The sequence below is a fragment of the Penicillium cinerascens genome (assembly GCF_028974065.1).
Source record: "Penicillium cinerascens strain IBT 15544 chromosome Unknown contig_6_segment0_segment0, whole genome shotgun sequence".
NCBI classification, from domain to species: domain Eukaryota; kingdom Fungi; phylum Ascomycota; class Eurotiomycetes; order Eurotiales; family Aspergillaceae; genus Penicillium; species Penicillium cinerascens.
Genome location: NW_026695295.1, coordinates 380,482 through 408,394, shown reverse-complemented (window position 1 = coordinate 408,394; position 27,913 = coordinate 380,482). Strand labels below are relative to the sequence as shown.

At 52.3% G+C, this 27,913-nt stretch overlaps 8 protein-coding genes across 8 annotated transcripts; 5 read left to right on the top strand and 3 right to left on the bottom strand.

The window, feature by feature from the left end:
- Window positions 1–27: 27 nt before the first annotated feature.
- Window positions 28–1,081, bottom strand: N7498_006148 (uncharacterized protein; the record flags this gene model as incomplete). The annotated part of the gene is made up of 4 exons (XM_058453210.1): window positions 28–118; window positions 175–593; window positions 652–914; window positions 976–1,081. 4 exons carry the CDS (start codon window positions 1,079–1,081, stop codon window positions 28–30), a joined length of 879 nt encoding a protein of 292 aa, XP_058307401.1.
- Window positions 1,082–2,848: 1,767 nt separating this feature from the next.
- On the top strand, window positions 2,849–7,530 carry N7498_006147 (glycoside hydrolase family 55 protein; the record flags this gene model as incomplete). The annotated part of the gene is made up of 7 exons (XM_058453209.1): window positions 2,849–2,997; window positions 3,049–3,244; window positions 3,306–3,919; window positions 3,980–4,857; window positions 4,934–6,532; window positions 6,581–6,745; window positions 6,803–7,530. The coding sequence occupies 7 exons, from the start codon at window positions 2,849–2,851 to the stop codon at window positions 7,528–7,530; spliced, it is 4,329 nt and encodes a 1,442-aa protein (XP_058307400.1).
- Window positions 7,531–7,864: 334 nt separating this feature from the next.
- On the bottom strand, window positions 7,865–9,575 carry N7498_006146 (nicotinate phosphoribosyltransferase; the record flags this gene model as incomplete). Its single annotated transcript, XM_058453208.1, has 5 exons — window positions 9,424–9,575; window positions 9,289–9,372; window positions 8,618–9,237; window positions 8,138–8,570; window positions 7,865–8,085 (listed from the first exon to the last, which is right to left on the bottom strand). The coding sequence occupies exons 1-5, from the start codon at window positions 9,533–9,535 to the stop codon at window positions 7,865–7,867; spliced, it is 1,470 nt and encodes a 489-aa protein (XP_058307399.1). The 5' UTR covers window positions 9,536–9,575.
- A 1,482-nt stretch (window positions 9,576–11,057) lies between these two features.
- Window positions 11,058–12,530, top strand: N7498_006145 (putative PHD finger domain protein; the record flags this gene model as incomplete). Its single annotated transcript, XM_058453207.1, has 1 exon — window positions 11,058–12,530. The coding sequence occupies one exon, from the start codon at window positions 11,058–11,060 to the stop codon at window positions 12,528–12,530; it is 1,473 nt and encodes a 490-aa protein (XP_058307398.1).
- Window positions 12,531–13,306: 776 nt separating this feature from the next.
- On the bottom strand, window positions 13,307–14,374 carry N7498_006144 (RPC34 RNA polymerase subunit family protein; the record flags this gene model as incomplete). The annotated part of the gene is made up of 1 exon (XM_058453206.1): window positions 13,307–14,374. The coding sequence occupies one exon, from the start codon at window positions 14,372–14,374 to the stop codon at window positions 13,307–13,309; it is 1,068 nt and encodes a 355-aa protein (XP_058307397.1).
- A 565-nt stretch (window positions 14,375–14,939) lies between these two features.
- On the top strand, window positions 14,940–16,801 carry sti1 (Hsp90 cochaperone STI1; the record flags this gene model as incomplete). The annotated part of the gene is made up of 4 exons (XM_058453205.1): window positions 14,940–15,004; window positions 15,065–15,258; window positions 15,309–16,597; window positions 16,649–16,801. 4 exons carry the CDS (start codon window positions 14,940–14,942, stop codon window positions 16,799–16,801), a joined length of 1,701 nt encoding a protein of 566 aa, XP_058307396.1.
- Window positions 16,802–18,340: 1,539 nt separating this feature from the next.
- N7498_006142 (uncharacterized protein) lies at window positions 18,341–23,094 on the top strand (the record flags this gene model as incomplete). The annotated part of the gene is made up of 5 exons (XM_058453204.1): window positions 18,341–18,547; window positions 18,604–18,666; window positions 18,721–21,388; window positions 21,443–21,583; window positions 21,635–23,094. The coding sequence occupies 5 exons, from the start codon at window positions 18,341–18,343 to the stop codon at window positions 23,092–23,094; spliced, it is 4,539 nt and encodes a 1,512-aa protein (XP_058307395.1).
- Window positions 23,095–25,344: 2,250 nt separating this feature from the next.
- On the top strand, window positions 25,345–27,268 carry ugp1 (UTP glucose-1-phosphate uridylyltransferase). Its single transcript, XM_058453203.1, has 2 exons — window positions 25,345–25,481; window positions 25,775–27,268. Exons 1-2 carry the CDS (start codon window positions 25,380–25,382, stop codon window positions 27,236–27,238), a joined length of 1,566 nt encoding a protein of 521 aa, XP_058307394.1. The 5' UTR covers window positions 25,345–25,379; the 3' UTR covers window positions 27,239–27,268.
- The last annotated feature ends 645 nt before the right edge of the window (window positions 27,269–27,913 follow it).

Sequence of the window (27,913 nt, the reverse complement as noted above, 5' to 3'; positions counted from 1 at the left end):
AACATAGTTGTTCTTCTGGGTTTTTGTTCATTTTGTATAGGTGGCAAAACCGGTATAGAACTCTACCGGGTAGAACTTTGACTTGGTCGTAACGGATAGAGTGTAATCATAGGCAACACTGGTGAAAAAGATTAAGCAAGGGACATGAGAATCGTCGAAAATTTGAATACTGACGCTTGTAAAACATAGTTCTCCGGGTTCGACATTGCTTGTTGTGTCGTAAACTTCTTGTCATTTGTAAGTTTGCGAAATTTGTATTCCTCCCCGCCGTTTGGGTATAAGTCGGCACCCCAATATAAATGGAACAGCTCGTGGTATAGAGTGCGAGCCGCCGGTAAGACGTCTTCGATCCTTGTACTAGGGTAATCGTTGATTTTGCCTCCATAATTCTCGAAGGTATCTTTCGAGAGTGGGAAAACCTCTTTCTGATGCAGCCGAACTCCAGTAAACGACTTATCACAGAGCACAATCCCACTTATTGAGTCATGGTGGAAGGTGAAGCCAAGGACATCCTCCAAGTCACACCCTCCTTTTTTTGGGTCGTCAGAATAACTCCGATCGAAAAAATAGGCGTTAATAGCGGGACTCCAGTACTGGGTGAGGCTCCAAGGTTAGTAACGGTATTGAGGTTTGAAATAGACGGATTCTTACTGGATAGATCTTTTTTTCCTTTGTTCCCAACTCTTTGGCCACCTTTTTATGGGCTTTCCTCAGGTCTTTGCTGTCCTTGATACGGAAAGGCTTGCCATCCGATTCATGGACCATTTTTTCCCCGTTCTTATCTTTCATCTGGCTATCCATGTCTTGGCGAATCGCCCACGAGTCACCACAAAACAGATATGGTTTTTTCTTGTTCAGACCGTTGTTAATGTTGCCGCGTGACTCCATCCAATTTTTCACACCATCAATTCTGTCTATGACCTATTAGCTTAGAGATTCAAGGTTGTTTTAATCCTGGAGCTGAAATTAAATTACTTTTCACGGTTTGGAACTCATCTTCGGATGGACTGAGAAACATTGCATTAACCAACCGCGTTGCCGCATCATGTGTGTCCGCATCGGTGTTTTGGAAGTCTCTCATGACTTGAGTCGACCGTGTAGCTAACGTATAGACGTCATCAGCAGTAGCATTCAGGGTAACTCCTCCATACCCACTGCAACTACCAGGAACGTCAGACTCGAGAGAAAAAAGAAACAATTTTGAAAGTGGTAGTCGATCAGCCTCCACGAGGTTTACCATGGCTGCGAACAGCAGCCCCGGAACAAGCATCAGCCTGGTTGACCGCATAATGACAGCTGAAAGTCAATGAATTGCTTTGGTTGCTATTGATTAATTCAGAAGCAGCCTCCAGAGAAGAGTGATATAGGGTCTTCCCTTCTTTAAAATGGAGTCTAGCCAGGCTGATAGGGACGGGCCCTCCTTTCCTTCCACGCTTCCGAGGTAGCATCTCTTAGCGTCTGGATGAACCATCAATCGCTCTTGTCTCATCGCTTGCGGGATTAGCGGCTTCAAATTTCGGAGTAGTTTAGTGCTCCGAGAAAATAGCCCTGTCGCTGCGGAGCCTCTATTCATTACACTTCGTACCTGCATACGATCCACAACTAATTTAAGCTAAGGAGCGGACACGACGAAAGATACCCAGGTGCAACTGTTCGAGCTACGATGCGGACTAGTTTGATTATCTCACACCGCATAGATTCTCTGTTTGGAAGGTCGAGTATATCCGCGAGGGGCCGACATCACCGGTCTCGAGCCTCTAGCCCGAAATCGAGGGGCGGACACATTCGAATGCTAAATCCACACGCAACCCACCTCTGTTGGGCTTGTTCTTAGCGCGATGAACTCCCATGGGGGCCGGATTGAATGTGACATTGCAATTTGAGACAATTGACCATTCTTTTAGTAATTCCTTAGGAACTGTTATTTAGAGCATTGGTGATTGTATTTCTCGGTCCGAGCCCGGAAGTACTAAGAGTCACTACGCCGGGAGAAAACAGTGGCCTGCTCCGTGGTTTCGAGATTAAAGTCAAAAAAAAGTTCATGATTCATCTGTTGATGGGAAATAGTGCAATAAGGTCGGATTGGCAATTTCAAATCTTCTGGAATAATACCGTAATGACTTTTATAAACCATGGGTGTACAAAATGTATTTCTAGTACATTAACGTGCTCGTGCGTTCGCTTTCACATCCGCATGTAGGGGGATCTTTGCATAAAGGGATAGGCGGCTATGTGAGTAAATGCTTAGGTAGCCATGTGTCAAATGGAAATATTATAGAAAGTCGACTTAGGTAGACCCGAGGTGCCGAGTCTTCGGACAATGTTGAACATACGGGGCGGGTCCGGCGAGAATTCCAGGGTTCGAGAGCGTAATTCCTACTAGAACATCTTACTAGTAGATTTGAATGGGCTTGTGGACCTTAATCTTGCCGCTGGTAATGACAGGGTCGTATTGTTCAAATGTTGGATTTAGCCCCTGCAGCGGAGTAAATGAAGTAAGGCGAGCTAAGAACTCGCTAATTTGGACCCACCATAATCTCAATGGGGTCCGTGATCCGTTACTGTGATCAAATTTACGTAGTATGATACTGCCGATAATAAATAAGCGTGCTTTGTTGTTCTCATATAAGCATTGTGTACCATGCTTGACTGTCCCGCTAATTATAAGTCCGCGTATTTCCTCAATAGAGGTTGGACAGGATTAAAGCCTATCGTTGCTACTGCTACCATTACAAGAACACCTTCTTCTGATGAGATAGTGCAGCGATGCTGATCCAAAACTTTGGGCTGTCGGGCCTTCTTTGGCTCGGCTTGCAAGTAATAGCCCGTGCAGATGCTCGCCATAGCCATGGTCATGGTCATGATTGGTTCCATCACCATGCAGCCCGTGGCAATTCGAATCATTCCCAAACTACTCAACGAACAACTGCCACCAACAAGCTCGGTACTCCAGTTTTATTTGGTGATAAGCCTATTCTTCCACTGGGGTCTCCTCATGTAAGTCTCGATTTTTTGTACCCCTTTCATGATCCAAATTCTAACTAACAGACATCAGCCGGCCCCAGCATACATGAAGGATAATGTCAACAACTTCTTTGGCAGCGCTCCTGACCATGGTTCAATGGCTGGCCCTGTGTTGGGTCCAATGAATTCATCGATGATTACTGATATGCATGGATCTATCCACACGCGAGATTCTGACAGTGACGATTACTGGCTGTCCAACCTTGGTAGTAAAGGGCAGGTATGTAGTTATGCTCCTACGTATTTCTACAGGCGTGAATTGCTAATAATTTGTACAACAGATGCCACATGCCCCATCTGGATATCAATACTTCCGTAATGTTAAGGACTTTGGCGCCATCGGTGATGGGAAAACAGACGACACAGCAGCCATCAATCGTGCTGTATCCGCTCTCAGTTCGTCGGATCATTCTCCGGCCCGCTGTGGAAAAGATTGTGGCTCAACCTCCACTCTGGGCGCTGTGGTATATTTCCCTGAAGGCATTTATCTGATCACCACTCCTATTGTTCAGTACTACTACACCCAGTTTGTTGGAAATCCTGCAAGTAAGCCTACAATTAAGGGCGCTAGGAATTTTACCGGCATTGCTTTGATCGACTCTGACTTTTATGTGCCCGGGGCGGATGGAGCTGAATGGTATATCAATCAAAGCAATTTCTATCGACAGATTCGAAATTTTGTCTTTGATATGACTGCCATGAACTGGACCAATACTGATAGCAACCAAACATACGTCCCTGCTGGTATCCATTGGCAAGTTGGACAGGCCACCTCCATCACCAACTGCGATTTCGAAATGTCTGTATCTACAGCAAGCCAGTCAGCAACGGCTGTGGGTATCTTCATGGAGAACGGTAGTGGTGGAATGGTTTCTGATTTGAAATTTACCGGCGGGTTAGTAAAACCATGCCCCCAAGCCTCCTTGGAGCTATTTCTAACAAGATAAATATCCAGAAACATTGGTTTTTTAGCGGGAAGTCAGCAGTTTACGGCCATCAATCTCAGATTCACCTCGTGCTTAACAGCCATCAAATCCATATGGAATTGGGGCTTTACCTGGAAAGAAATCCATGTTTTGTCTTGCTACATTGCTATCGATGCCACTGAGTACTCCGGTGTTGGAGACCAGGGAACTGGCTCCATTGCCGTGGTAGACTCACATTTTGACGGCGTGCCATATGCTATCACCATTGCACACGAAAAGGATCAACAGCCCAGTGTCGTGCTTGACAATTTGCTGGTGGAGAACTCTGCCTCTGTTGTTCTCATATCCGGTGGAGACACCCTTTTGGCCGGCAGTACTGATGCCCTCTACTTTGACTCCTGGGTCAGTGGCTATCAATTTCTTCCTGACGGTTCAGGACAAAAGAAAACTGGATTCGTTGACCCAGCTCCGAACAAGCCTTCGCAACTTCTGGACAGCTCGGGTGCCTATTATCGGCGGGCGAAGCCACAATATGAGTCAGATACTCCTGTTGTGGCGACAGATCACGGCATCTCAAATGACGGAGCTGGCGACCAGTCCTCTGCAATAAATAGTCTTCTATCAGGAAATCTCGGGTCTGTCATCTTTTTCCCTGCTGGTATCTATCAAGTGAAAAGCACAATCAAAGTTCCCGTTGGAACTAAAATCGTCGGCTCAGGATGGAGTCAGATCATGGGTACCGGGTCGAAGTTTGAGGATGAAAGTAATCCTACCGTCCTCGTGCAGGTCGGTGAGAAAGGCGAGCAAGGTGTTGTCGAAATCTCAGATATGCTTTTCACAGTCAAGGGCGCTACGGCAGGTGCAGTCCTCATGGAGTGGAACATACACGAAAGCGAACAGGGAAGTGGTAAGTTAAACATTCTCTTTTACTTTCACAACTTCAATGACCTTTTATCTGGAACATGTCCTGACAATATGCATAGCGGCCATGTGGGACAGTCACTTCCGTGTTGGAGGTACCACTGGCTCTGATCTCGGATTATCTGAGTGTCCAGCAGGGGGGAATGCAGACGACAAAGACTGCATGGCGGCATTCCTTTTGCTACATCTCACTGATGAATCATCCGGGTACTTCGAGAACGTTTGGGCTTGGGTGGCCGATCACGATATCGACAGCCCTCTCAATGCTGGTGCAACGGAGAGTACTTCAGGTATTCCTCAAAATGTCCGGACGGACATTACAGTTTACTGCGGTCGCGGTATTCTGATCGAGTCCCAGGGTCCTACCTGGCTCTATGGCACAGCAAGCGAGCATTCGCAGATGTATCAGTACCAATTACAGAACGCCGCAAATGTGTACATGGGTCATATGCAGACAGAGACGCCCTATTATCAGCCTCAACCCAATGCTTTGAGCCCCTACCAACCTGGTGATCTGTCATCTGATCCGACCTACGCCGATTGTTCAGACGATCTGTGCAAGAGTGCGTGGGCACTGCGTGTGCTCAATTCCACCGATGTGTTCATCTATTCCGCTGGATTCTATTCTTTTTTCCAGAACTACGACGAAGGATGCGTTGACGACGAGGATTGCCAACAGTCCCTGATTCAAACAAACTTCGCGAACAACTTGTGGATGTACAATATCTTCACTATAGGCAATGTGGAGATCGTGTCTCCTGAAGGAGACCTGCCTGCATTGCGGTTCAATTCGACCACGCGGAATGGATTTACCAGTGAAATTGCTGCATGGCTTGCACTCTCAAGTGGTGGCGACACGATTGGATCAAGCGGTAATGATTCCGGAATCGTGTATATTGATCCGTCGCTGTGGGATGAGCCGGATGATGATACAAATGTCTTTTGTAACGAGCCTTGCACTTACGTCCTACCCCCAACGACGCTCCCAACACCAGGCACTTGGGTCTATCCTCCTCTCGTCACACAAATTGGAGTTGGTATCGAAATTCCCACAAACATAGTGTACTTGGGGAGCACGATCAACACTACTACGTACATCACGACCACGACTACTACTACCATCTCCATCCCTGATTACCACGGTTCCGTGGTGCCGTACTGGAATGTGGTGATCCCGCCTGGTGTGGTCTCTTCAGTCTTTACGCCGACCCCCAGCATCATTCAAACTGCCTTCAACATCACCTGGCCTCCTTTCAAACATAGTGGAACTACGTACCCTGGGACGGTCGTTCCATTTTACCCACCCCCTTGGGACTCAGTCAGTCCCACTCAGACCCCTTCCCCGGGGAAGACTGCAACGCCAACCAGCTCTTCTTCGGGTGGGGAAGAGGCCACTGAGCCGACAAAGTCAACAAGTGGAAAAGAAACGAACTCTAGAGGAACCAAAACCACATCGGGTGGTGGCTCCAAGACTACAGGTGGAGGAGATGATGAGCACCATAGTGGGCATCGCCAAATTACGCATCACCATGGACCAGCACACCCGACGTGTACAAATCGCATCCTCTGCGGCATATCATGCCACGAGGGAATATCAGGTCTGATCAGCAGTATTTTCCATGTCTGCCACCCATGCTTCACAAACTGCGGTGGGTCTGAATGTTAGTACATCTTCGTTCTTGATACGACCCAAGGCTAACCTCTTGTAGCACCAAACAAGGACCCTAACAACCCGAATAACCCCGATCCTGAAAATGATCCTAATAATGATCCTTCGTCAACCTGGACAGAGTGTTCGACAAAAACATACAGCTCATGCAGCACCTCCTGCGTCACAGCGAGCTCGACCAGCTCTTGCTCGTCCACATGCAGAGGTAGGATAACTTAAGCCATCCACCATTCTCCTCTGCTATTCTGACTCGTGTTTTAAGATATTGTGGGCTGTGATACAACTGGCATCTCCACCCTTGATGGCTACACACTAGCCCCGATAATCACGGGCACCGTGGAGATCTGGTCTGACGTCGCAGACGATGGACCGACGGATTTTTCTGCGGACTGGGTTGCAGCTGAATCGATTTACCAACGCGAGACTTCCACAGCTAGCTCCACTATCAGCACAATCACCAATGTCGCTCTGGAGACCGGAACCGCCACCGTGATAGTTACCGATATCGTTGGCTGGGCCTCAGTCGCTGCTGCATCGCGATACGAGTTCCGCGGAAATGTGGAGACTGATTATAATCTCAACTTTAATAAACCATTCGCGACAAATGATGTCTGTACAGCAGGATATTGGTACAATTATGGTGTTGGAAGTCCTAAACCGAAGGCATGGTCGGATATTCCACAAAGCGTAAGCTTCTTTTCGACGCTCACGGTCAACGATGAGAAGTACTCGAAGTGTGTTTACACGAACGCGGCAGCTCCGAGTGCTGGTGATGGCGGCACGCTATCCTGTGACGGCCTTTCCTTAAGTTGCTACGTATTCATCCAGTCGGTGCTTGGGTGTAACGCGGATGCGCTCATTACATACGATACGAAAGTCAAACCGCTCATTGGATGTCCCATTACATCGACATCGACAAGGTATTATACGACAGTTAACTCGCACAAGACAGGAACTGTGGTGACTGCGATAGCGCAAGCCCCTTACTAAATGGAGCTTCAGATTGTATGGTTAGCTCTGTATCATAATTTGATAATTTCTAGACCTTGACACAGCTGGCTGGGACCCAGAAAAAGTTGGCTAGTACGTCCCTATATTAATGGATAGTATGTATGGAATTGTACATGAACGTGAACGCAGACGTCAAATTCCAGCAAAATACAGGTAATAGATGTGGGTCAGCAAAACTTCTGTTTACGATTCTGTCTACTTCTAATGTTGGATATCATGGCAACTTCCCGGTCTCTATCGATGGTCTGCGAAGAAAACAATTCACAGAGCTCACATCTACTCATCTCTCATGTCTGATAAGTAATGACACAGATTATGCCTTCTGCGTCCAGCGATTACTCTCATCGCCTTCTTCCCACTCTTGTTCGGTGTATCCCAGCGTCTTCTTAACCCAAGCAACCTTTTTAGAGTCACCTGTGTTCTTGCCCAGGTTGTCACTAAGCTTGACGGCTGGACTGCCATTCGCAGTGGAGATTTTGATGACGATGTTGAGGGGCTTGGACTTTTCGCCGTTGGATTTGTTGGTGAAGTCATCTAAGAAATATTAATATCACACATGAAATGGAATGTATGGGGTGGAGCTTACTCGTGAAGAAAGTACCAACGCCAAAGGTAGGAGTAAGGTGTGCTTCTTCGGCAAGCGTCTTGTATTCCAGACAGTGTTCGATATCCAGCGAGTCGGAGAACACGACAACCTTCCCGCCCGTGATGCCCTCGCGGTTGTAGAAGTCGCGCACCATCTTCACGAAGTATGACGGGTCACCCGAGTCCTGGCGCACGCCGGTATATACCTGGGCGTAGCTCTTGGTGGGGTGACTGCCGCTTTTGTTGACAGGTGCCGAGATTGGTGTTTGCGTAGAAGCCAAGCTCTGAGTGGAAGATTCCACGGTTGTGTTTGCGCCAGAGGGTGCAACGGTAACCGCGCCCACGCCGGCGCTTGTGTACTCTGGGATGGGCTTGCGGAAGGCGTCCAGGAATGCCGGTGTGCCAAAGGTGTCGGTGAGGGCGATACCGAGAACCTGTTCTGGTTAGCTGGAAGCCTGAATATATGGAGTGTATGACCTACCCCCTCTCCGAAACAGCCAAGCCAGTATCTCAAAGCCAGCTCGTTTGCATTCTCGTAGTCATCCGTGATAGCCGCAATTCCCATGTACCACTCGTGCGCGACCGTTCCAACGGGATTGGTATCATATTTCATGGCAAAGTGCACGTTGCTCGTGCCAGACAACACGCCCTTCCAGCCCTTCTTCTTGCCTACCTCAGCAGCACGCATCAACCCCTTCATCACCAAGTCTTGAGTATGGTAATCTCGGCGGCGGCGCGAGCCAAACTCCGAGAAGACACAACCGTTCTCCAGAAGCTCGCAGCCCTTGCGGAATGCCTTCTCCTCCTGGTTGCAGTAGTCCCAGTCCTTATCCGAGAACATGAAGTAGGCCTGGCTGGTCAATGCCAGCAGCGGGATCTCGTAGAGAATCGTGTCGAGCCAAAGGCCCTTGATAGTGTATTCCACATCACCCTCGTCATCGTCGCTGCCCGTGTCTTGCGTCGGTGTGAACTTGATCTCGATTTGTTCGGAGGGCTTGAGCTGGAAGGTTGCGAGGAAGGAGATGTAGGCTTCGTTGAGATAGGGACATTTCTTCCGGAGGAACTGTCGTTCTTCGGGGGTGATGCGCACATTGGCGAGTTCTATACATATCATTAGCATAGATCGGTATATAGCGGAATAACAGCACATACTGTCCATCTGCTGCAGAAGCCATTTGTATGCCCCGCGCCGCAACTTCATCTGCGGGGTCCGATTCGTGAAGCCGTACGTTACATCTGCCGCGCATTAGACCTGGACACACCGACTAGAAGACCAGGCATACTTACAGACATCCGGGAAGTACTTCAGAACCGCGCATTGCATCGTCAGCTTGTAGAGATCCGTATCCAGTAGGGAAAAGATGCCCTCCGGCAGCGCCGGGGTAGCTTCCTGGCCCATCCTGATAGTTGGCCGGAAGCACCGGTCTATAGACAACACGTCAATTGAAGTAAACTGAGGTCGAAGAGGATGACGGTGACTTCCGGCAGCAGCAGGAGCGGGCGAGATGAGTCCGCTTCCCAATTTACTTTTACGCGCGTAATTGTTGGAGCGGGAACAAGGCCGATGTGCCGGTTTGCACTGTTTGCACGCCGTTGGACGAGGGAACCTGAGAGGTATGCTATGAGGTATGGTGCATACGTAGTTGCTTGAATGGAAATGAGTAAAGGGTAGCTCTCACCTCCTTGAATTATCGTAGCTCATTAAGTAGTGGTATGAATGCGGCGGCTGATCGCTCAACTTGAAGCCCAATCGGCGTTGGATCGGCCGGGCTTTACCCCGCCACGACACATATTGTTGCTCGGTCGTAAATGCCTAGATGAGTTAAGATTGATATTATCTCATTCTGAGGTCACGATTGAGAGACAGCTACCTAGTTATTTAGCTTAGTCTTGCAGGCTTGTAACCTGTCGCCAGGGCAAAAAGTGTATAGACTAAATTGTTTTGCTTACTTCTGGAATTGTTGGCGGGAATTCTTCTCCGTGTATAGTAGTATGCGAGAACAGATTCTCAGTATCTAGACATTATCTGATTAAAATATACTTAAAGTTTTGGCAGTCACTCCACTCTTTGACTCGGACATTAACTGTTTCACTTCGTTGTTTTTCTTCACAGTTAAACTCTGAGACGAAAATCGTTCAAGTACCTTGGGGAGCTACTCCGGCACTGATCTAGCCGGAGAATCCTGCCTTCGAGTTGTATCGCATTTCCGAAAAATGTCGGGGACTTAAGGGAAAGCTTGCTCTACCGCGAGCTGGCAGACCCTTCATAAAAAGCGGCAGGCGACTTACGATGAGGGCTCGCACATCGACCGGCGACTTGCTAAGCTTAAATAGATCGTTGCATAAAATCATAGATATTTTCAGCCTGTAATTCAAAAGTTAGATGGGATACTCTGTTGCATAACAATGTTGGAATGTTATGTTCGAGAGGGGCGGGTCAGAAGTATTGAATACTGATTTCCATCGCCCGACGCGGTCAAATCCCGGTATCGATTAATTATGTATGTGCTTGCTTTGCAGCCCAGGAGATGTCAAAAATAGTCGATGGGACTAGCAGAAGCAGGCGCCTCGATTTTTCCATATTGTCTGCAGTCATCCATAGATCGACTTTCACTGTAGCTTGTGAAATTCATCTTCAACGAGACAATTTAAAGAAGTTCAAACAAGCTGCATTGCATTAGTCGCCGCTTAACCGTGCAATGTTTGCTAAATGGGAAGTACTCTACGGAGTAGTAATCTCTCACTTCCTTTACTTCCAACACCTCCCATCTCCAACTTCAGTCAATGTATCCCACATCTCCTTCAACGGAATTAGATCTTCCCCAGATCCACTTACAGAAATACCGGATACGTGAATCTCAGAACTCGCAGTTGCAACCATCTCCGAGCGCCGGCCGCACCGACGCTCTGACTCAGCAGCCATGGATGACTCAGCGGGCGATCAACGTCGCCCGATTCTACGACTAACCCTGCGCCTCAAGTCCAAGTCCGAGCAGACCCCACGGAGCCCAGTCGCGGACGAAACCAGCCAAGAAGGGGAATCGAATCCTCCGGTGGAAAGAGTACCACGCAAATCTAAGCGCCCTCGAAGCTCCCGATCCCACCATACGAAGGCGACTCGTCCGAAGAAATCCGTATCCAGTCCAGTCATGGCGCACGGAGCGGAGGATTGCGCGACTGTGCTAGAGCAGTTTGTGCACGATGTGGCCAACTTGCCTCTTGAGATCAACCACTTGATGGAAGAGATTCAGGCAAAGGATAAGATCATGCAGGAGTGCCGCGCCACCATCAACTCGCGCGACGGAAGCATCCAGAAATTCATCAAACTCAACGGCAGTTTGACGCCAAACCCGAAGGAAGAGCAGTATAGCAAGACCGTCTTGCAAAATCTCGACCGCTGCGAGGCCCTTCAGAGCGAGAAAATCCAGCTCAGCGAGAAAGCATGCGTCCTCCTCGACCGACAGGTCAAGCGACTGGATGTGCGCATCCGCGACCTGCAGAACGAAGGCCTGCTCTCGAATGAACCGCCGCTCCCTTCGCTCTTCGACAAAAACACTACGAGCTACCGCGACCCGCCGAAGGTCTTCTTTCCGGACTCCAGCTCGAACGATTCCACCTCCTACTCCACGCCTCTCAACCCAACCTCTGGCAACGCCAACCCCATCCTAGCTGCTGCACAGCGCCTCGCTCAACAGTCCACACCCCGCGTTGCAGGTATCACCGCGCTGACCGCGCAACAAGCCGTCCGCAACTCCGCCCCAGCCACACCAACCGGCTCCGCCGCCATGCACCTTCAGCAAAGACAGCGCGAGTCCTCCGCCGGCGCAGTAGACAGCAAACGACGCCGTCTGAACGCCTCCTTGGGCACCCTCCCAGCCGCGTCATCAAACCTACGCCAGTCCTCCATTGGACCGGGAACCCCCAAACCGGGCACACCGGCAGCCAGCCGAGCAGGAAGCGCCGGCCCACGGTCCACGGGCGTGATCAGGAAAGCTTTGACCAAGAAAGTCGCACCCCACCACCAAGTGAAGAAGATCAAAGCCTCGAACAAAGCCAGCAAGCGCTCAGCCAGCGGAAGCCGGCTCAAGAAGAAATCACCCAATGGCGACGGCGACGAAGATGACGATTCCATGCTCAGTAGTGCTGACATGTCGGATTCTGATAAGAGCGGCGTTGATGATGACGAGGATATGGATGATGATGATGACGATGAGGAGGGCGCTGAGGATACCAAGGTCTACTGTACTTGTCGCACGGTGAGCCATGGGGATATGGTGGCGTGTGATAATGATAGTTGTCCCTATGAGTGGTTCCACTGGAAATGCGTGGGGTTGACGCGGGAGCCGGTTGGGACGTGGTATTGTGACGAGTGTCGGAAGACGTTGGGCAAGTAAGGCCATTCCGTCTTGTGTGTTCTTTCTTGTCGGCGTCGATTAGGGATTTTTGTTTGGTTGATATACCCAGGCGTGTACATAGCATCCCATGGGATGGCTTAGGATTTTATGTTTTCTCAATGTATCAGGTGCTGGATAAATCGTTCAGAGAATCGGTACAATGTTGTCCTATACAGTATAGTAACGTCACGTCTATAGGATGCGAAGTATTCAAGCATCCCAAATATGGCTGCAGAATATCAAGTTCGAACTTGGAAAGCGATTTGAATTTTTCTCCTCGATATTTTCACAGAGAATCTTGAAAATATACCAAGGTATCTTACATGTCTGACGCTTACCTTTGTTCCTGCGTAGCCCAATTTTCTTTTCTTTGCAAATCCTTTGGCGAATTAATAGGAATTGATATACAATGAGTAGGTAGTGACACGGGGTTGGAAGTACTGTATTCGTCTATTTATTGACATACGTCTTCCCAAGTTCTCATGCTTTTCTTGCCCGCACCCAGGTCACCTGCCTGCCTTCCATATTTGGACAGACGGTAACCGGGCGGATGCCAAAAGAATAAAAAGTTACAACGCCATCGCTATGCACAAATCCCATTTTTTTTGGGTCCTCCATCATCCATGCAAACGTGGGCATATTACATGCCGGTAGATCATTAGGGAGACGAGAGGATGAGGAGCTCTGTCCACCCTGGCTCGGTTTCAAATCGACCCGATGCAGCTGCTTAGCATAATGCAACGGGAACGTTTTGAAGATTCGAAGTCAATGTACAATCAGAAAGCGAGATTCTTCTCCATCCAAGGATCGAAGTACTCGCACGTCTCGGGGCTGATGGCGCCGCCCGGTGAGCACAGCCGGAAGCTCGGGCAGGGTCCGCATGGCGAGTCGGTCATACCGTTGCTCTTTCCGGGTTCGTTGATTGGGCCGGGATCTTCGCCTTCGGCGGGATGCTTGCGAGACTGTTTTTCTTTGACGGCCTCGGGATTTTTAACGGATTTATAGGCGGTGCCGTTCTTCAGGTTCAGCTCAACGAGCTTCTTGTCGAAGCAGAGCATTTGGAGGAGCTGGACGATGCTCTCTTCACCCAAGCGCACTGGGGTAATACCACTCTCGTTGACGGCGTTGGTGATTGTCTGCACGGTGGGATAGCCCTCGTAGTTGAATGGGTAGGGCAGGTAGGTCTTTTCGGCGGCCTCGGACTTGACATCGGCCTTGCCGGTGGCGGTCTTGATGCGCTTGGCCGTGCGACCGCGGTCGGCGGGCACTTCAAACCAGCTCTTCCGGCTGACGGTGTACTCGATGTAGCCGGCGACACTGTTGATAAAGTTGGCGTCTAGGACACCGTCGGTGAACCAGGCGCCGCCCGTGATGTCTTCGCTCGGAGCCAGACCGGCCAGCATGTACATTTTGCGGGTCGGGTATTTGACATTGTGGACGCTTTTAATATAATTCTTGCCCTCGAGCGACTTCAGGCAGCGGTCGAGGATCGACTTGTGCAGGTTTGTGCGGGTCTGGATGGCGCGCACCCAGATGCCCGACCGGGCGGTGGAGTGGATGACATTGTACACCAGGCCCTCGTCGGCACTGAGGTTCTGGAGTTTGTCCGCATCTTCCCGGGAGATGATCTTCCACGCGAGCCGCTCATTCTTGTCCTGGTGCAGTCGCAATAATTTCTGATCGACCAGCTGCTGGGTGCACTTGAGGAGTAGTTGCGGATCATTCTTTGGGATGATGTCGAGGCTCAGGAAGTCCTGCTGGTAGAAGAGGTGGTTGGTGTCATAGGATTCCAGACAGGCATCGTAGAGCTGGGAGGCGAGCTCGCCGATGCCAGACTCGGACATGGTTGGAGAAGGGTTGGAGATTGTGTCTGGCCGAGAGGAAGGACAGGATCATTGAAGGAGAGTGAGAGAGGTCATGACCGACTCGGACACTGCAATAGCAGGGATAAGAAGGTTACAGTAGCATGGTCGGCCTTGTTCGTCGCCGTTGAGTCAGAAAATGAAGGTCGAGTGTGTTTTTTGGCGACTTTTTCGCAGCGGGGATGCCGAAAAGGGTTTAGTGCGAGAGGAGCTTCCACTGTACAATTGTAAGTGGCTGTCCGCCTACTTTGACACATTAGGACATACCCCGGTAGGCTACGTGAAAAAATACCCCGCAAATGAATAAGACGAATACTATGAAAGATGCTAAAAGAACCGAGTAGGAAGATATTTAGCAGAAATTGGAGAATAAACCTTTGGAAGTGTTCTAGACTGTAATGTGTCATGGCTGGGGCAGCCTCAGGCATCAATATGGGCTACCGCGGAAATTTCGAGAAGCTCGCGGGCGAAGGAGCTCATAACCCCGAGGTCCTGGCTCATTAATTCTTCCAATACCCCCTTTTGTTATTGTATCTACTTCGCAAGTATGGCTGACGCTTTGAAGGCTGAAGGCAACAAGGCCTTTTCGGCCAAGGACTATCCTACTGCCATGTATGTTGCTACCCCACCTTATCGTGATGATTTATCGTGGCGATGCTGATGAGACTCCAGTGAGAAATTCACCCAGGCTATCGCTATTGAACCCGAGAACCACATCCTCTACTCCAACCGTTCCGCCGTCTACTGCTCCCAGGGCGAGTACCAAAAAGCCCTCGAGGATGCCGAGAAATCCATCACCATCAAGCCGGACTGGTCTAAGGGTCAGGTCCGCAAGGGAGCTGCCTACCGCGGCATGGAAGATTGGTGTAAGTAAAATAATCAAGGATCAGGCTAGGAGGAGGCTAACAGTCGGTAGTGGCCGCCTACGACGCATACGAGGAGGCATTGAAGCTCGAGCCCGGCAACGCCCAGGCCAAGGCCGGTCTGGATGCTGTCCAGCGTGCCATCCAGGCCGAAGCTACGGCCGATGGTGTTCAGGGTGATCCGACCGGCGGTCTCGGTAGCATGTTCAACGACCCCGCGCTGTACGAGAAGCTGGCCAACAACCCCAAGACCGCGGCCCTGCTGGCCGACCCCGAATTCATGGCGAAGCTGAAGAAGATCCAATCAAACCCCAACAGCGTTGGCGAGGAGATCCGTGACCCTCGCTTCCTGCAGGTCATGAGCGTGCTTTTGGGTATCGATATGAGCTTCGGCCAGGATGGTCCCTCCGGACAGGACTCGCCCATGCCGGATGCTAAGCCCGCACCGCCCAAGAAGGAGCCTACCCCCGAGCCCGAGCCTGAGGATGAGGAGGCCATTGCCAAGCGCAAGGCTCAGGAGGCCGGTGATGCGGAGAAGAAGATCGGTAACGACTTTTACAAGAAGAAGCAGTTCGACCAGGCTATTGAGCACTACGAGAAGGCCTGGGAGCTGAACAAGGACGTCACCTACCTGAACAACGCCGGTGCCGCCAAGTTCGAGAAGGGCGACTACAACGGTGCCATTGAGACTTGCCAGAAGGCCGTGGAAGAGGCCCGCGACCTGCGTACCGACTTCAAGACCGTTGCCAAGTCCTATGCTCGTATTGGCAGTGCCCACGAAAAGTTGGGTGACCTTACCCAGGCCATCGAGTTCTATCACAAGTCGCTCACCGAGCACCGCACTCCCGAGACTCTGGCCAAGCTGCGCAACGCCGAAAAGGCCAAGGTCAAGGCCGAGAAGGATGCCTACCTGGACCCCGAGGCGGCCGAGAAGGCTCGCGAGCTCGGCCAACAGAAGTTCAAGGAGGCCGACTGGCCCGGTGCCGTGGAGGCCTTCACCGAGATGACCAAGCGCGCCCCCAATGACCCCCGCGGCTACTCCAACCGTGCCGCGGCGCTCATCAAGCTGATGGCCTTCCCCGGTGCTGTCCAGGACTGTGACGAGGCGATCAAGCGCGACCCCAAGTTCTTCCGCGCCTACATGCGCAAGGGCCAGGCTCTTGTCGCGATGAAGGAGTACAACCGTGCCCTGGACACCTTCACCGAGGCGGCGGAGCATGATGACGGCACCAACGCCCGTGAGATCGAGCAGCAGCAGCAGAAGTGTCTGGATGCGCAGTTCAGCGCTCGCGCTGGCGAGACGGAGCAGCAGACCATGGAACGAATCCAGAATGACCCCGAGGTGAGCATACTCGACTACATCTTATAGTGATCGACGCTAATTTTCTTTTAGATCATGGCTATTCTTCAGGACCCGGTCATGCAGAGCATTCTGCAGCAGGCTAAGAGTGACCCCGCGGCGCTACAGGAACACATGAAGAATTCGCAGGTGCGGATGAAGATCCAGAAGCTGATGGCCGCCGGTGTGATCCGTCTGGGCCGGTAATGGCATTACTTTACGAATTTGAAGATGTGACGAGCTGCGCTGCAGATATCACTCCGTTAAAACCATGAGTTTAGCATGTATCGCAATTGATGATATTAATCTTCTTGCAGTGTAGTTATATCTTGTAGGGTATTGTGGAATATGTAGGAGAAATTGTCTCAGATCTTATTTTAACGAACCACTCTGCATGTTTAGCCCAATGAGATCCTACAGTATACACAGACCGGGCCAATCTCAGCCAAAAAAGCAAACCCCCGGGATGGGAGAAGGCCCAAGCCAACCCTTTAACCCATCGGCAGAAATTTCACCATCCACTAGCCCACGGGGTCACACAGCATAACCCAAAAGCCAATTGGCAGATCTGCATTCAAGGGCTCGGACGGGAAAGCATACGGTACATTTCGGCATGCATATGATAGATCGAATCATGCTGGCCGCAACCCAATCCAAATGAACCACCGATCACGGCAGTGATGTACGTAGGTCTATCTCGGCGCCAGAAGAAGCTAGAGAACCATTGTGGAGAATTGACAACTAGCACCGAATCTTCCCTGAGTTTGGGCCGATCGGAGCTGCCAATCGGGCGGGGGCGATGCTTTGACACGTGTATTTCATCGGTCATCTCTTCCGGCGTGTATCCCACGAGTGCAGTCGGTTGCGGTGGGAGTAATCTCGTTACCCCCAAGGCACACCGTGTCGAATACCACCTCAATTACGGCCCTAGGGGATACCATGCCATCAGGGGGGTAATTGTCTGCTGCCTGGTAGGGCTGGTTCGGTCTCCCCTTTCCAGCCACAGCTCCACTGTGGAAAGTGGACGCGCAATGACACGCCCGGAGCTGTGATCGTGGCGGTGCGACACTATTGCCTGCGGTGGGGTCTCCATGCGAGGGTCCCCTTTTCTATCTCCAAAGAAAGGAGATATGAATTCCGAATTCCGTACGAATTGAATACCCGGGTAGTTCTGGTAGACGGGTGGTCTCTACGTAGTCAACCGGTATGTGTCCGGGTGCTGTCCAGCCAAACGAGCTCCGCGATCGATATTACCGAGTACGTCACTGACGATCCGAGATGATCGCTGCCTTTTTTTTTACCAACCAAAGCAGGCTCCAGTGTAATAGCCGTCCCATAGTCGAATGGCGAGCTCCATCGGGGTAAACCGTCAACCCACTCTGTATTACACGCGTGGTATTGCCGAGCCCAGCCACAACTGCTTCGTTATTGACGCAAGCGGCTGGACGAACCCATTGGTCTCCTCTCTTCTTCGCTTCTTCTCCTCTTTTCTCTTCACCTGTAAACGACTTCAGTCACTTGGTGGCTTCATTCGATCTCTGAGCCCCGAGTCCCGAGCTCTCACGCCCGTAAGCGCCCGGCATTCCTCCTCCCTTTCCCCTCGCCAGATCGCTCGGTGTACCTGGTGTCTGTCATTGGTCCCCACGGCTCAACTCCGACGTCTTGCCTAGTCCCTCCACCACTACCTACGCACGAACCACACGAACCTCACCCGGAGGCCCAGCGCGACAATCTCCGACCGCCAACATGGCGTCCGTCGCCACGGAGAAGACCGAGTTGAAGCAGGAGGGGATCATTGAGGCCGCTTCCGAGCTGGCCCAGGACCCCCAATCCCAGGTCAACCCCGAGAAAGTGGAGGAGAAATTGGTTGAGAAAACTCGCGAGGCTGGCGTGCCTGCCTACCAGTTCGATCCCGATGCCTCACCAGAGGCCAAGGCCGCCGCGGCACAGTCGGTATGAACCCTGGAGAACGGATCGACATGATCGCATACTGACCATGCCCGAACTAGCGGCTGCCGCCCGGTTTCCACCACAACAAGAAGCCCCAGGGCATGTCCGTCATCACTGACCAGGTAGGAGCTCCTCGCGATCAATGCTGCGATTCAAATTGGCTTATTTCTACGTAGGACGATGGGAAAGCAGACTATGACCTTCCGCCCCCGCGATCGGCGAATGCCTTATTGGCTGAGGAAGCCAATGCCAATGGTGGGAAGGGCGCCCCTCATGTAGAAGAGGATTTGAGGTGGGCGCGCGACCGTACCGGTTGGGCGCCTAAGTTTGTCACCGAGAAGACCGAGGTGGATGACGAGGGCACATTGCTCGACCACCAGACTTTCCTGGAGGGTCGTCTGCCCGACAAGTTCTTCGGCGATTGGTATCACAATGCCGCGATTATTGTATTTGCCTGTTTGACCTCGTGGCTGATCGCTGCCCTGGGCGGCGGTGTGGGCTGGGTGCTTCTGATCATGGCCGCTTGCAGTACCTACTACCGCACGTCCATTCGTCGAGTGCGTCGCAACTTCCGCGATGACATTCATCGGGAGATGTCCAAGGCGCGCCTGGAAACCGACACCGAGAGTCTCGAGTGGATCAACAGCTTCCTCGTCAAGTTCTGGCCCATCTACGCGCCGGTTCTGTGCGACACCATTATCAGCTCCGTGGACCAGGTCCTGAGTACTTCGACTCCCGCCTTCCTGGATAGCTTGCGTCTGAAGACCTTCATCCTCGGTACCAAGCCGCCCCGTCTGGAGCACGTCAAAACCTACCCCAAGACCGACCCGGATACTGTGATTATGGACTGGAAGTTCAGCTTCACCCCCAACGATACGATGGATCTCACTGCGCGCCAGCTGAAGAACAAGATCAACCCCAAGATTGTGCTCGAGGTCCGACTTGGCAAAGGTGTTGTCAGCAAGGGCCTGGATGTGATTGTTGAGGACATGGCTTGTTCTGGTCTGATGCGCGTCAAGGTCAAGCTGCAGATTCCCTTCCCTCACATCGAGCGTGTGGATGTTTGCTTCCTGGACAAGCCCGACATCGACTACGTTTGCAAGCCCCTCGGTGGTGACACCCTGGGCTTCGACATCAACTTCATTCCTGGACTGGAGAACTTCATCAAGGAGCAGATCCACAACAACCTGCAGCCCATGATGTACGACCCCAACGTGTTCCCGATCGAAATTGCCAAGATGCTTGCCGGAAACCCCGTCGACCAGGCCATTGGTGTTGTGGCGGTTACTCTGCACGGTGCTCATCAGCTGAAGAACCCTGACAAGTTCGCTGGTACTCCCGACCCGTATGCTGTGGTTTCTCTGAACAATCGTACTGAACTCGGACGCACCAAGACTGTCCACGACAATGACAGTCCCCGCTGGAACGAGACTATATATGTCATCATCACTTCCTTCTCTGATGCTCTGACCATCATCCCCTACGATTGGAACGAGTACCGCAAGGACAAGGAGCTGGGAACTGCCTCCTTTGGATTGGACAAGCTTGAGCAGGAGCCTTCGCACGAGGGTATTTACCTCGAGGTGAAGGCCAGTGGCCGCAACCGTGGTGCCATCCATGCCGATATTCGTTTTTTCCCCGTCCTCGAGGGTCGCAAGACTGATTCCGGCGAGACCGAGCCCCCGCCGGAGATGAACACCGGTATTGCCCAGTTCACCGTCGAGCAGGCCAAGGATCTGGATGGAAGCAAGAGCTTGGTTGGCAAGTTGAACCCCTACGCTGTTTTGCTTCTCAATGGCAAGGAAATCCACATCACCGACAAGCTGAAGCGCACCAACAACCCCATCTTCCAGAATGCCTCCAAGGAGTTCCTAGTTACCGATCGCAAGAACGCTCGTCTGGGTCTCATTATCAAGGATGACCGTGATCTGATGACCGATCCCATCATCGGTCGGTACCAAATCAAGCTGGGAGATATGATCAAGATGATGGAGCAGGGCAAGCAATGGTTCCATCTCCAGGGAGCCAAGGATGGGCGCGCTAAGATGACATTGAACTGGAAGCCCGTCGCTCTGGGCGCTCTTGCAGGTGGCGCTGGCTACGTTGACCCTATCGGTGTGATGCGCTTCCACTTCAAGGGCGCAAAGGACCTGCGCAACCTGGAGGCCATGGGCAAGTCAGACCCTTACGCTCGTGTTCTGCTGTCTGGTATTCCTCGCGGCCGCACCGTGACTTTCCGTAGCAACCTCAACCCCGAGTGGGACGAGGTCGTGTACGTGCCTGTCCGCAGCGCCCGCGAGAAGCTCACGGTCGAGGTCATGGACGAGGAGACCATCAACAAGGACCGCTCCCTCGGCTGGGTGGAACTGAACGCCTCTGACTTTATCCACGAGACCGAGACTGGCCTTTACGAGATCGATGATGAGAAGCAGCTTATCACCAGTAGCCTGGGTATGGGCGGCATTGGCGCCAAGAAGGGTACCATCAGTTACACCGTTTCCTTCTTCCCGACTATCCCCGTTGTCAACCCCGAGGATGAGGTTGAGGAGGAAGAGGAGGCTGACGGTGCTGCTGCTGCTGCTGAGACTGATGGTGCTCCACGCAAGAGTATGCACTCCAAGTCTGCTAGTGTAGATTCCAAGGCTTCCAAAGCTTCCAAAACTTCCAAGGCCCTGTCCAATGGCACCAACCCCAATGGTACGAACGGCGATCCCGCCACTAGCCGTGCCAGCCTCGAGACCAACGGCTCTCGCCCTCTTACTCGCGACTCAGACGCTACCTCAGTTCGCTCGGTCAAGTCTATTCCTAAGACTTATCTCAGTGCTGAGGACCTCCACATGCACGGTATCTTCCCTATCTACATTTTCCCCTCATCGACCGGAGCTAATATGTGAACAGAGTCTGGAATCATCGTGTTCAAGTTCCACGATGGCCAACTGGCTCACTCCAATGTGCAGCTCGAGGTCTTGATGGACGACTACATGTTCCCTGCCTACGTTTCGGCCAAGATCCACTCGACCACTCTCAAGAACACCGACGGTATGTTTACCCCTACAATTCATTTGGTTGACAACCACTAATTTTACGCAGTTGGCGAGGCCTTTGTTCGCGAGCTTGAGTTCTCGAAGATTACCTTGCGTCTGGTCAACAAGGAGAACAACAAGGACACGTCCAATGAGGATCACATCGTTGCCAAGTTGACCGGTGATACCCTACCCACGCTTCAGCGCATCTTGTATACTCCAACCGAGCTCGTCCTCCGCTCCAACTCTGGCCAGGTGAGCAAGGTGACTGTCAGCGGTCGCTACATTCCCGTGCAGATGAAGCTGGACCCCAGGGAAAGCATCAACAACATGGGTACCCTGCGCGTGGACATTCTCGACGCCGCCGACCTGCCCTCTGCCGACCGCAATGGCTACAGCGACCCGTACTGCAAGTTCCGCTTCGGCGAGCACGGCGAGGTCGTCCACAAGACCAAGGTGCAGAAGAAGACGCTGCATCCTGCCTGGAACGAGTTCTTCGAAACTCCCATCAAGTCCCGTATCGGCGCAGACTTCCACGTCGATGTCTACGACTGGGACTTTGGTGACAAGGCTGATTGGCTCGGCTCTGCTAAGATCGACCTGGAGAGCCTCCAGCCTTTCGAGGCTAATGAGATTACTCTGCCTCTGGACGGCAAGTCGGGTGTCATCCGTATGAAGCTGCTCTTCAAGCCTAGCTACGTCGTCCGCTCCCGCCAGGGCTCGTCAACCTTCTCAGGTACCTTCGCCATGCCCGGCAAGATCGTTGGCGCACCCGTCAAGGGCGTCGGCTTCGTCGGCGGCAACGTCGTCCGCGGCGCTTCCTTCCTCAAACACGGCGTCATGCGAATGGGCAAGAAAGACAAGCACGGCGATGACGCCGCCTCACTCGCCCCCAGCACCGTCGACGAGACGTCCGAACGCACCGGCGGTCTCGCCCCCGCCGCACCCCTAGTCGACGGCGACTCTTCGCCCTCCACCCCCAAGGAACACAGCCGTAACCGCAGCACGGCATCCAACTACGGCGATCGCCTCAGCGCAGCCGGCACAACCGGCCGCGGCGACATGGGCACTGCCAACATCACCATCGTCTCCGCGTCTGGCTTCCCATCCTCTTCCAACCTCCGCGTCGTCGTCCGCATGCAAAACTCAAAGGGCTTTAAGGAAGTCCACAAGACAAAGCCCCACAAGGGCTCCGACGTCCAATTCGATGACTCCTTCAGGGTCCAAGCTACCGCCGATGCAGCCTTCCAACTCCGTGTCTTCGACCACTCTACCTTCGGCTCCGACGGCAAACTAGGCCAAGCGCCTTTCTTCGTCGCCGACCAGGCCGACACCGCTGACCAGGATAAGGCAATCCCCGTTGGCGAGGGTACCGTCGTGATCCGCTCCAACTTCGTGCACTCTGATTCTTCGCTTCGTCCTTCGACTTCGCATTCTACAGCCGCTGATGCCGATGGCTCCGAGAGCCCTGCTAGTAAGCGGCGCAGTTTTCTGAGTAAGCGCAACGCTAGTGGGTCTCATGCTTAGGTGGTGAGCTTGAGGATCGTATATGAAAAAGATGAATGATTGATTTGTTGGCTTGCGATGTGATATCCTGTTTTTGCGTTTTTGCTTTTTTACTTTTGCCTTTGCGTTTTGAGGTAGATGCACAGAGTTTTATGGACTTTTGTCTAATGAGTTGAGATTATCCTATTTCATATCCTGAATACTCCAGAGTGAAAGTAAGAGGGCAAGTGGACAGTAAAAAATGTAGATGTCACTTAGTCACGCCTAGTAAGCCCCTTTTAAGAATGAGCCTTGATGCATGTTCCATACACTTTACTCTAATGAAACATTGCCCGATCTATTCTGTATACCCGTGAGAGGGAATGTAATCTCTAGGCTGACATTGCCACTTCACCCGAGAGGTTTGTTGGAATGGGTACCTCGCATGATACCCGATAGACGTCTAGTCTAGTAAAACTGAGCTCATTTTATACCCCTGAGACCCCTGTCAATAGCACATGGGCATAGGTCCCACTTCCATAGGGCGCAGACACCTCAGGTTACTAATCCCTATACCATGACCGCGAGCCCGTGTCCACAGATCGGCTACTCGGGATTCGTGTCAGAGGAATAGGGGTCCTCGACCCTCCTATGTATAATAACCCTGAACTCTGTTGTCTGCACAGACCCCTTAGCACGATGATCTGCGACCCAAAGCTTAGTGTTGGTTCTCGTACGGAGTACTGAGTACCGCGCGCTCTAGTAAGTGGGTCGGGTCTGCAATTCCGTGCTGTACAAGTACGTATGTACGTGGACGTGGAGTTCCGGAGCAGTTGGACAATTAATTTAATTGATTGATTACATTTTTTTCGCCTATTTTTAATTCAACAGTTTTGTTTCTGGGTTGATACTAGCTGAGCGACGGCTCAGCTATGACATTGACGTTGTCTATCCCAGACGGGATTATTAGGATCATATTACGGAGGTCCCCCCTGCGGGCGCTATTTTGGTCGGCTTTGGTTCGGTTCGGTGGAGACTAATCTAAGCTGTGGGCCTTACCGGGCTTGGCTTGTAGCTTGGAACTTGTTTCAGTGTGGAAGGCGCAGAGACTGCTTGGACCTGAGGTGGTATTGTAGCAGTGCCTTGGGTAGACGGTTATGTGTCAATATGGTAACCATGTCCTACTACGTCAGGGTAGGTATGTAGGTGTCTACGTAGTTCAATGTACCCGGTACATGTGCCTTGATGGGGACAGTTCACTACAGATCAGGTGAACTTATCTGCGGCCTCTTCTCCAACTGGAACTGGCGATGGCCGCACGACATGATATTATTAGCCCGCATCTACAGATAGTGTTGCGGGCAAAGCGTCCCGACCGCGAATCGGTAGGGTGTTGATGGCGACGCCAGTGGGGCCGGCGGCGTCGTCTATGTACCCACAGTAGAAAAAGGGGGCCGAGTCCAGATTCTTTTCTTTTGGCCAGTCATTCTGGAATCCGCGTGAAATCCGTGCTGTTTCCCCCACGGGTGAGTGTTGTGCCCCCCTGTAGTCCCTAGACCCCCTATATACGGGTAACCTCCGTAGTAGGCCCGCTAGGTCTGACAGGTCTGGTCGGTCCGGTAGGCCTGGTTATATGTTTGTGGAGAGACATGTCTTTCAAGTGCCGAGAATAGCTCACCGGAGTCAAGCCTCAAAAAGACAGAGCGGTCATGAAGGCGTTGGGGGGGGGGGGGGGGGCTCCCGACCGCTCAGGCTTGGCTGCACGGGCCGTTGGATAAATGCCCGTGTTAATACCTGCGTGCGGGACTGGGCCTGGAACTTCGACCGGGACTGGATAGGACTTGGCCTGGAATTGGAATTGGGAGCTAGGACCAGACTTGAGAAATAGTCACGACAGCCATAGCGGAGTGAGACATGTATCTATTCGGTGCCGAACGCAGAAGAATGCAATGATAAATATCACGTTACTCCCCCACCTCCCTTTCTTTTCTGCTTTCCTTCTTCCCTTCCATCGGATTGGATCGTTGATCGGTTCTCTATTTGATCATATCCTGGTGAGTAAATTCCCTGCTGAATTCCCTGAATATGCACCTGTTCGCCCCCAATTGCCCCTCCAGCCACCCCGGTGCCAATGACGGCAGTTTGTCGACATCAAGTGGTAGAGTGGCTTTCCACCCAGACTGATCGACAAGCTGTGGCGACCCCTCCTTCTCCTGTCTCCTGTTTTTCGATCGAGCTAGCCACGTTTCCTTTTAATCCCGACTTTTCCCCTCTGACCTTCCCTAGTGAACCAAAAAAATACTACTCACCCGACTTCCTCTATCATAATGGCCTCCAAGGCTCTTCCCACACACCTTCGCGCCCCGGCGAACGAGGCCTCCACTGGCTCCTTCGAGGGCAAGCACCATGGCAAGTCCCAGTCGCACATGGTAAGTTTAAGTTTACCTCGATGCCAAAGGTAGAGAGGGAGAGATTCAGAGGCATGGAATGAGATCGATGGCGGCTTCATTCCCGTGTTTACGGGTCGCTCCTTCTGGAGCTGTATCGTTGCGCCCTTCCATCTTCGCCTTCACCTCGCCCTCGCGGCATTCGTTTCCTCCATCAACACCTATTCCGCTCCCATTCCTTCATACACTCTCATTTCTCAATCCCCTCATATACTTTGCGCATTTTATTCATGGCTTCCTCGGGCCCCCCGCTGACAAGACACCTGTCACACCAGGCCTTCGAGAATGCCTCCACCAGCGTGGCTGCTTCACAGATGCGCAATGCGCTGAACGCCCTCTCCGACTCGGTCACCGATGCCAGCGAGAAGAAGCGCTTCGAAGCTGAGATGGACAACTTCTTCGCCCTGTTCCGCCGCTTCCTCAACGACAAGGCCAAGGGCAACTCCGTCAACTGGGACCGCATTGCTCCTCCCCAGCCCTCGCAGGTCGTCGGCTACGACGAGCTCGGTGCTGACGCCTCCGTCGAGTTCCTGAACAAGCTCGCCGTCGTCAAGCTGAACGGTGGTCTCGGTACCTCCATGGGCTGTGTCGGCCCCAAGTCCGTCATCGAGGTCCGTGAGGGTATGTCCTTCCTGGATCTGTCCGTCCGCCAGATCGAGCACCTCAACCGCACCTTCAACGTCAACGTTCCCTTCGTCCTCATGAACTCCTTCAACACCGACCAGGACACCCAGTCCATCATTAAGAAGTACGAGGGCCACAACGTCGACATCATCACTTTCAACCAGTCCCGCTACCCCCGTATCATTAAGGACTCGCTCCTGCCCGCCCCCAAGAGCTTCGACTCACCCCTGCAGGATTGGTACCCTCCCGGCCACGGTGACGTCTTCGAGTCGCTGTACAACTCCGGCACTCTCGACAAGCTGATCGAGCGTGGCATCGAGTACATTTTCCTGTCCAACGCCGACAACCTGGGTGCCGTCGTGGATCTGCGCATCCTCCAGCACATGGTTGACTCCAAGGCCGAGTACATCATGGAATTGACCGACAAGACCAAGGCCGATGTCAAGGGTGGTACCATCATCGACCAGGACGGCAAGGTCCGCCTGCTCGAGATTGCCCAGGTGCCCAAGGAGCACGTCAACGAGTTCAAGTCCATCAAGAAGTTCAAGTACTTCAACACCAACAACATCTGGATGGACATCCGCGCCGTCAAGCGTGTTGTGGAGGAGAACGAGCTCGAGATGGAGATCATCGCCAACGAAAAGTCCATCCCCGCTGACAAGAAGGGTGAGGCCGACCAGGCCATCTACCAGCTGGAGACCGCCGTCGGTGCGGCCATCCGCCACTTCAAGAACGCCCACGGTGTCAACGTGCCCCGTCGCCGCTTCTTGCCCGTCAAGACCTGCTCCGATCTGATGGTCGTTAAGTCCGATCTGTACCGCCTCGAGCATGGCCAGCTGGTCATGGACCCCAACCGCTTCGGTGGTGTTCCCGTCATCAAGCTCGGCTCCGACTTCAAGAAGGTCTCCGACTTCCAGAAGCGCATTGCCAGCATTCCCCGCATTGTCGAGTTGGACCACCTGACCGTGACCGGACCCGTTAACCTCGGCCGCAACGTCACCCTCAAGGGCACCGTCATCATCGTGGCCACCGAGGGCAGCACCATTGACATTCCCCCGGGTTCCGTCCTGGAGAACTGCGTGGTGCAGGGTAGCCTGAGAATCCTGGAGCACTAAGCACTAAGCACCAAGCATAGAGTGTTTTTGTCGTTTGGGAGGTGCATCGTGGCTACGGAATCCATGGAGTATGCAAAAGATGTGCTTGTATTACTTTACAATAATCCAGCGTACTTTCTTTCTTTCTTCGACTGCATTGGGAATCGCGGTCTTTTCTTCCAAGTGCTATTGCTGTCCATGCTATCCGAGTCAATGCAAACCCAATTCGCAACCAATTGAACCTAATCGTGAGATATAAGTATACGCAGTATATTGAGATGCCCAGATGTCCACAGGTCCACATGTATATATGTACCCCACGCGCCAAAACCAAACACCTTGGGGACACTAAACCGCCCAAATCGGTAAATCTCCGCGTCACGTGCCCGGAAGTGTTAGCCGTCGATACAGTACACTACAACACCCACTTCAACCAAAACCTGTTCTCCCCTTCAATTCCTTGCCAAATAAGCGTTTGTCCCGCATTGTCTGCAACTAGCCGACGCTCGAGAAACAGCCAATCACACGAGTTGATCTGTATCGCCCCGGCGCCACCCTCGCCTGCCCTGGCACCTGCCCGCACCATCCAGTCGGGCAACCCCGTAAGGCTAATGGGATAGGCGGGATTGCGTTCCTGATGACTCGAGGGCAACGTCATGCGCCTTCAGGGGCAATGTCTGGTAGATTGGCCGTTAG

What these genes read in the sequence shown, in the direction of transcription:
- ugp1 (XM_058453203.1), top strand. Translation starts at nt 25,380, where the DNA reads ATGGCCTCCAAGGCTCTTCCCACACACCTTCGCGCCCCGGCGAACGAG. An exon ending in GCAAGTCCCAGTCGCACATG is followed by an intron (nt 25,482 to 25,774) that starts GTAAGTTTAAGT and finishes CTGTCACACCAG; the next exon opens with GCCTTCGAGAATGCCTCCAC.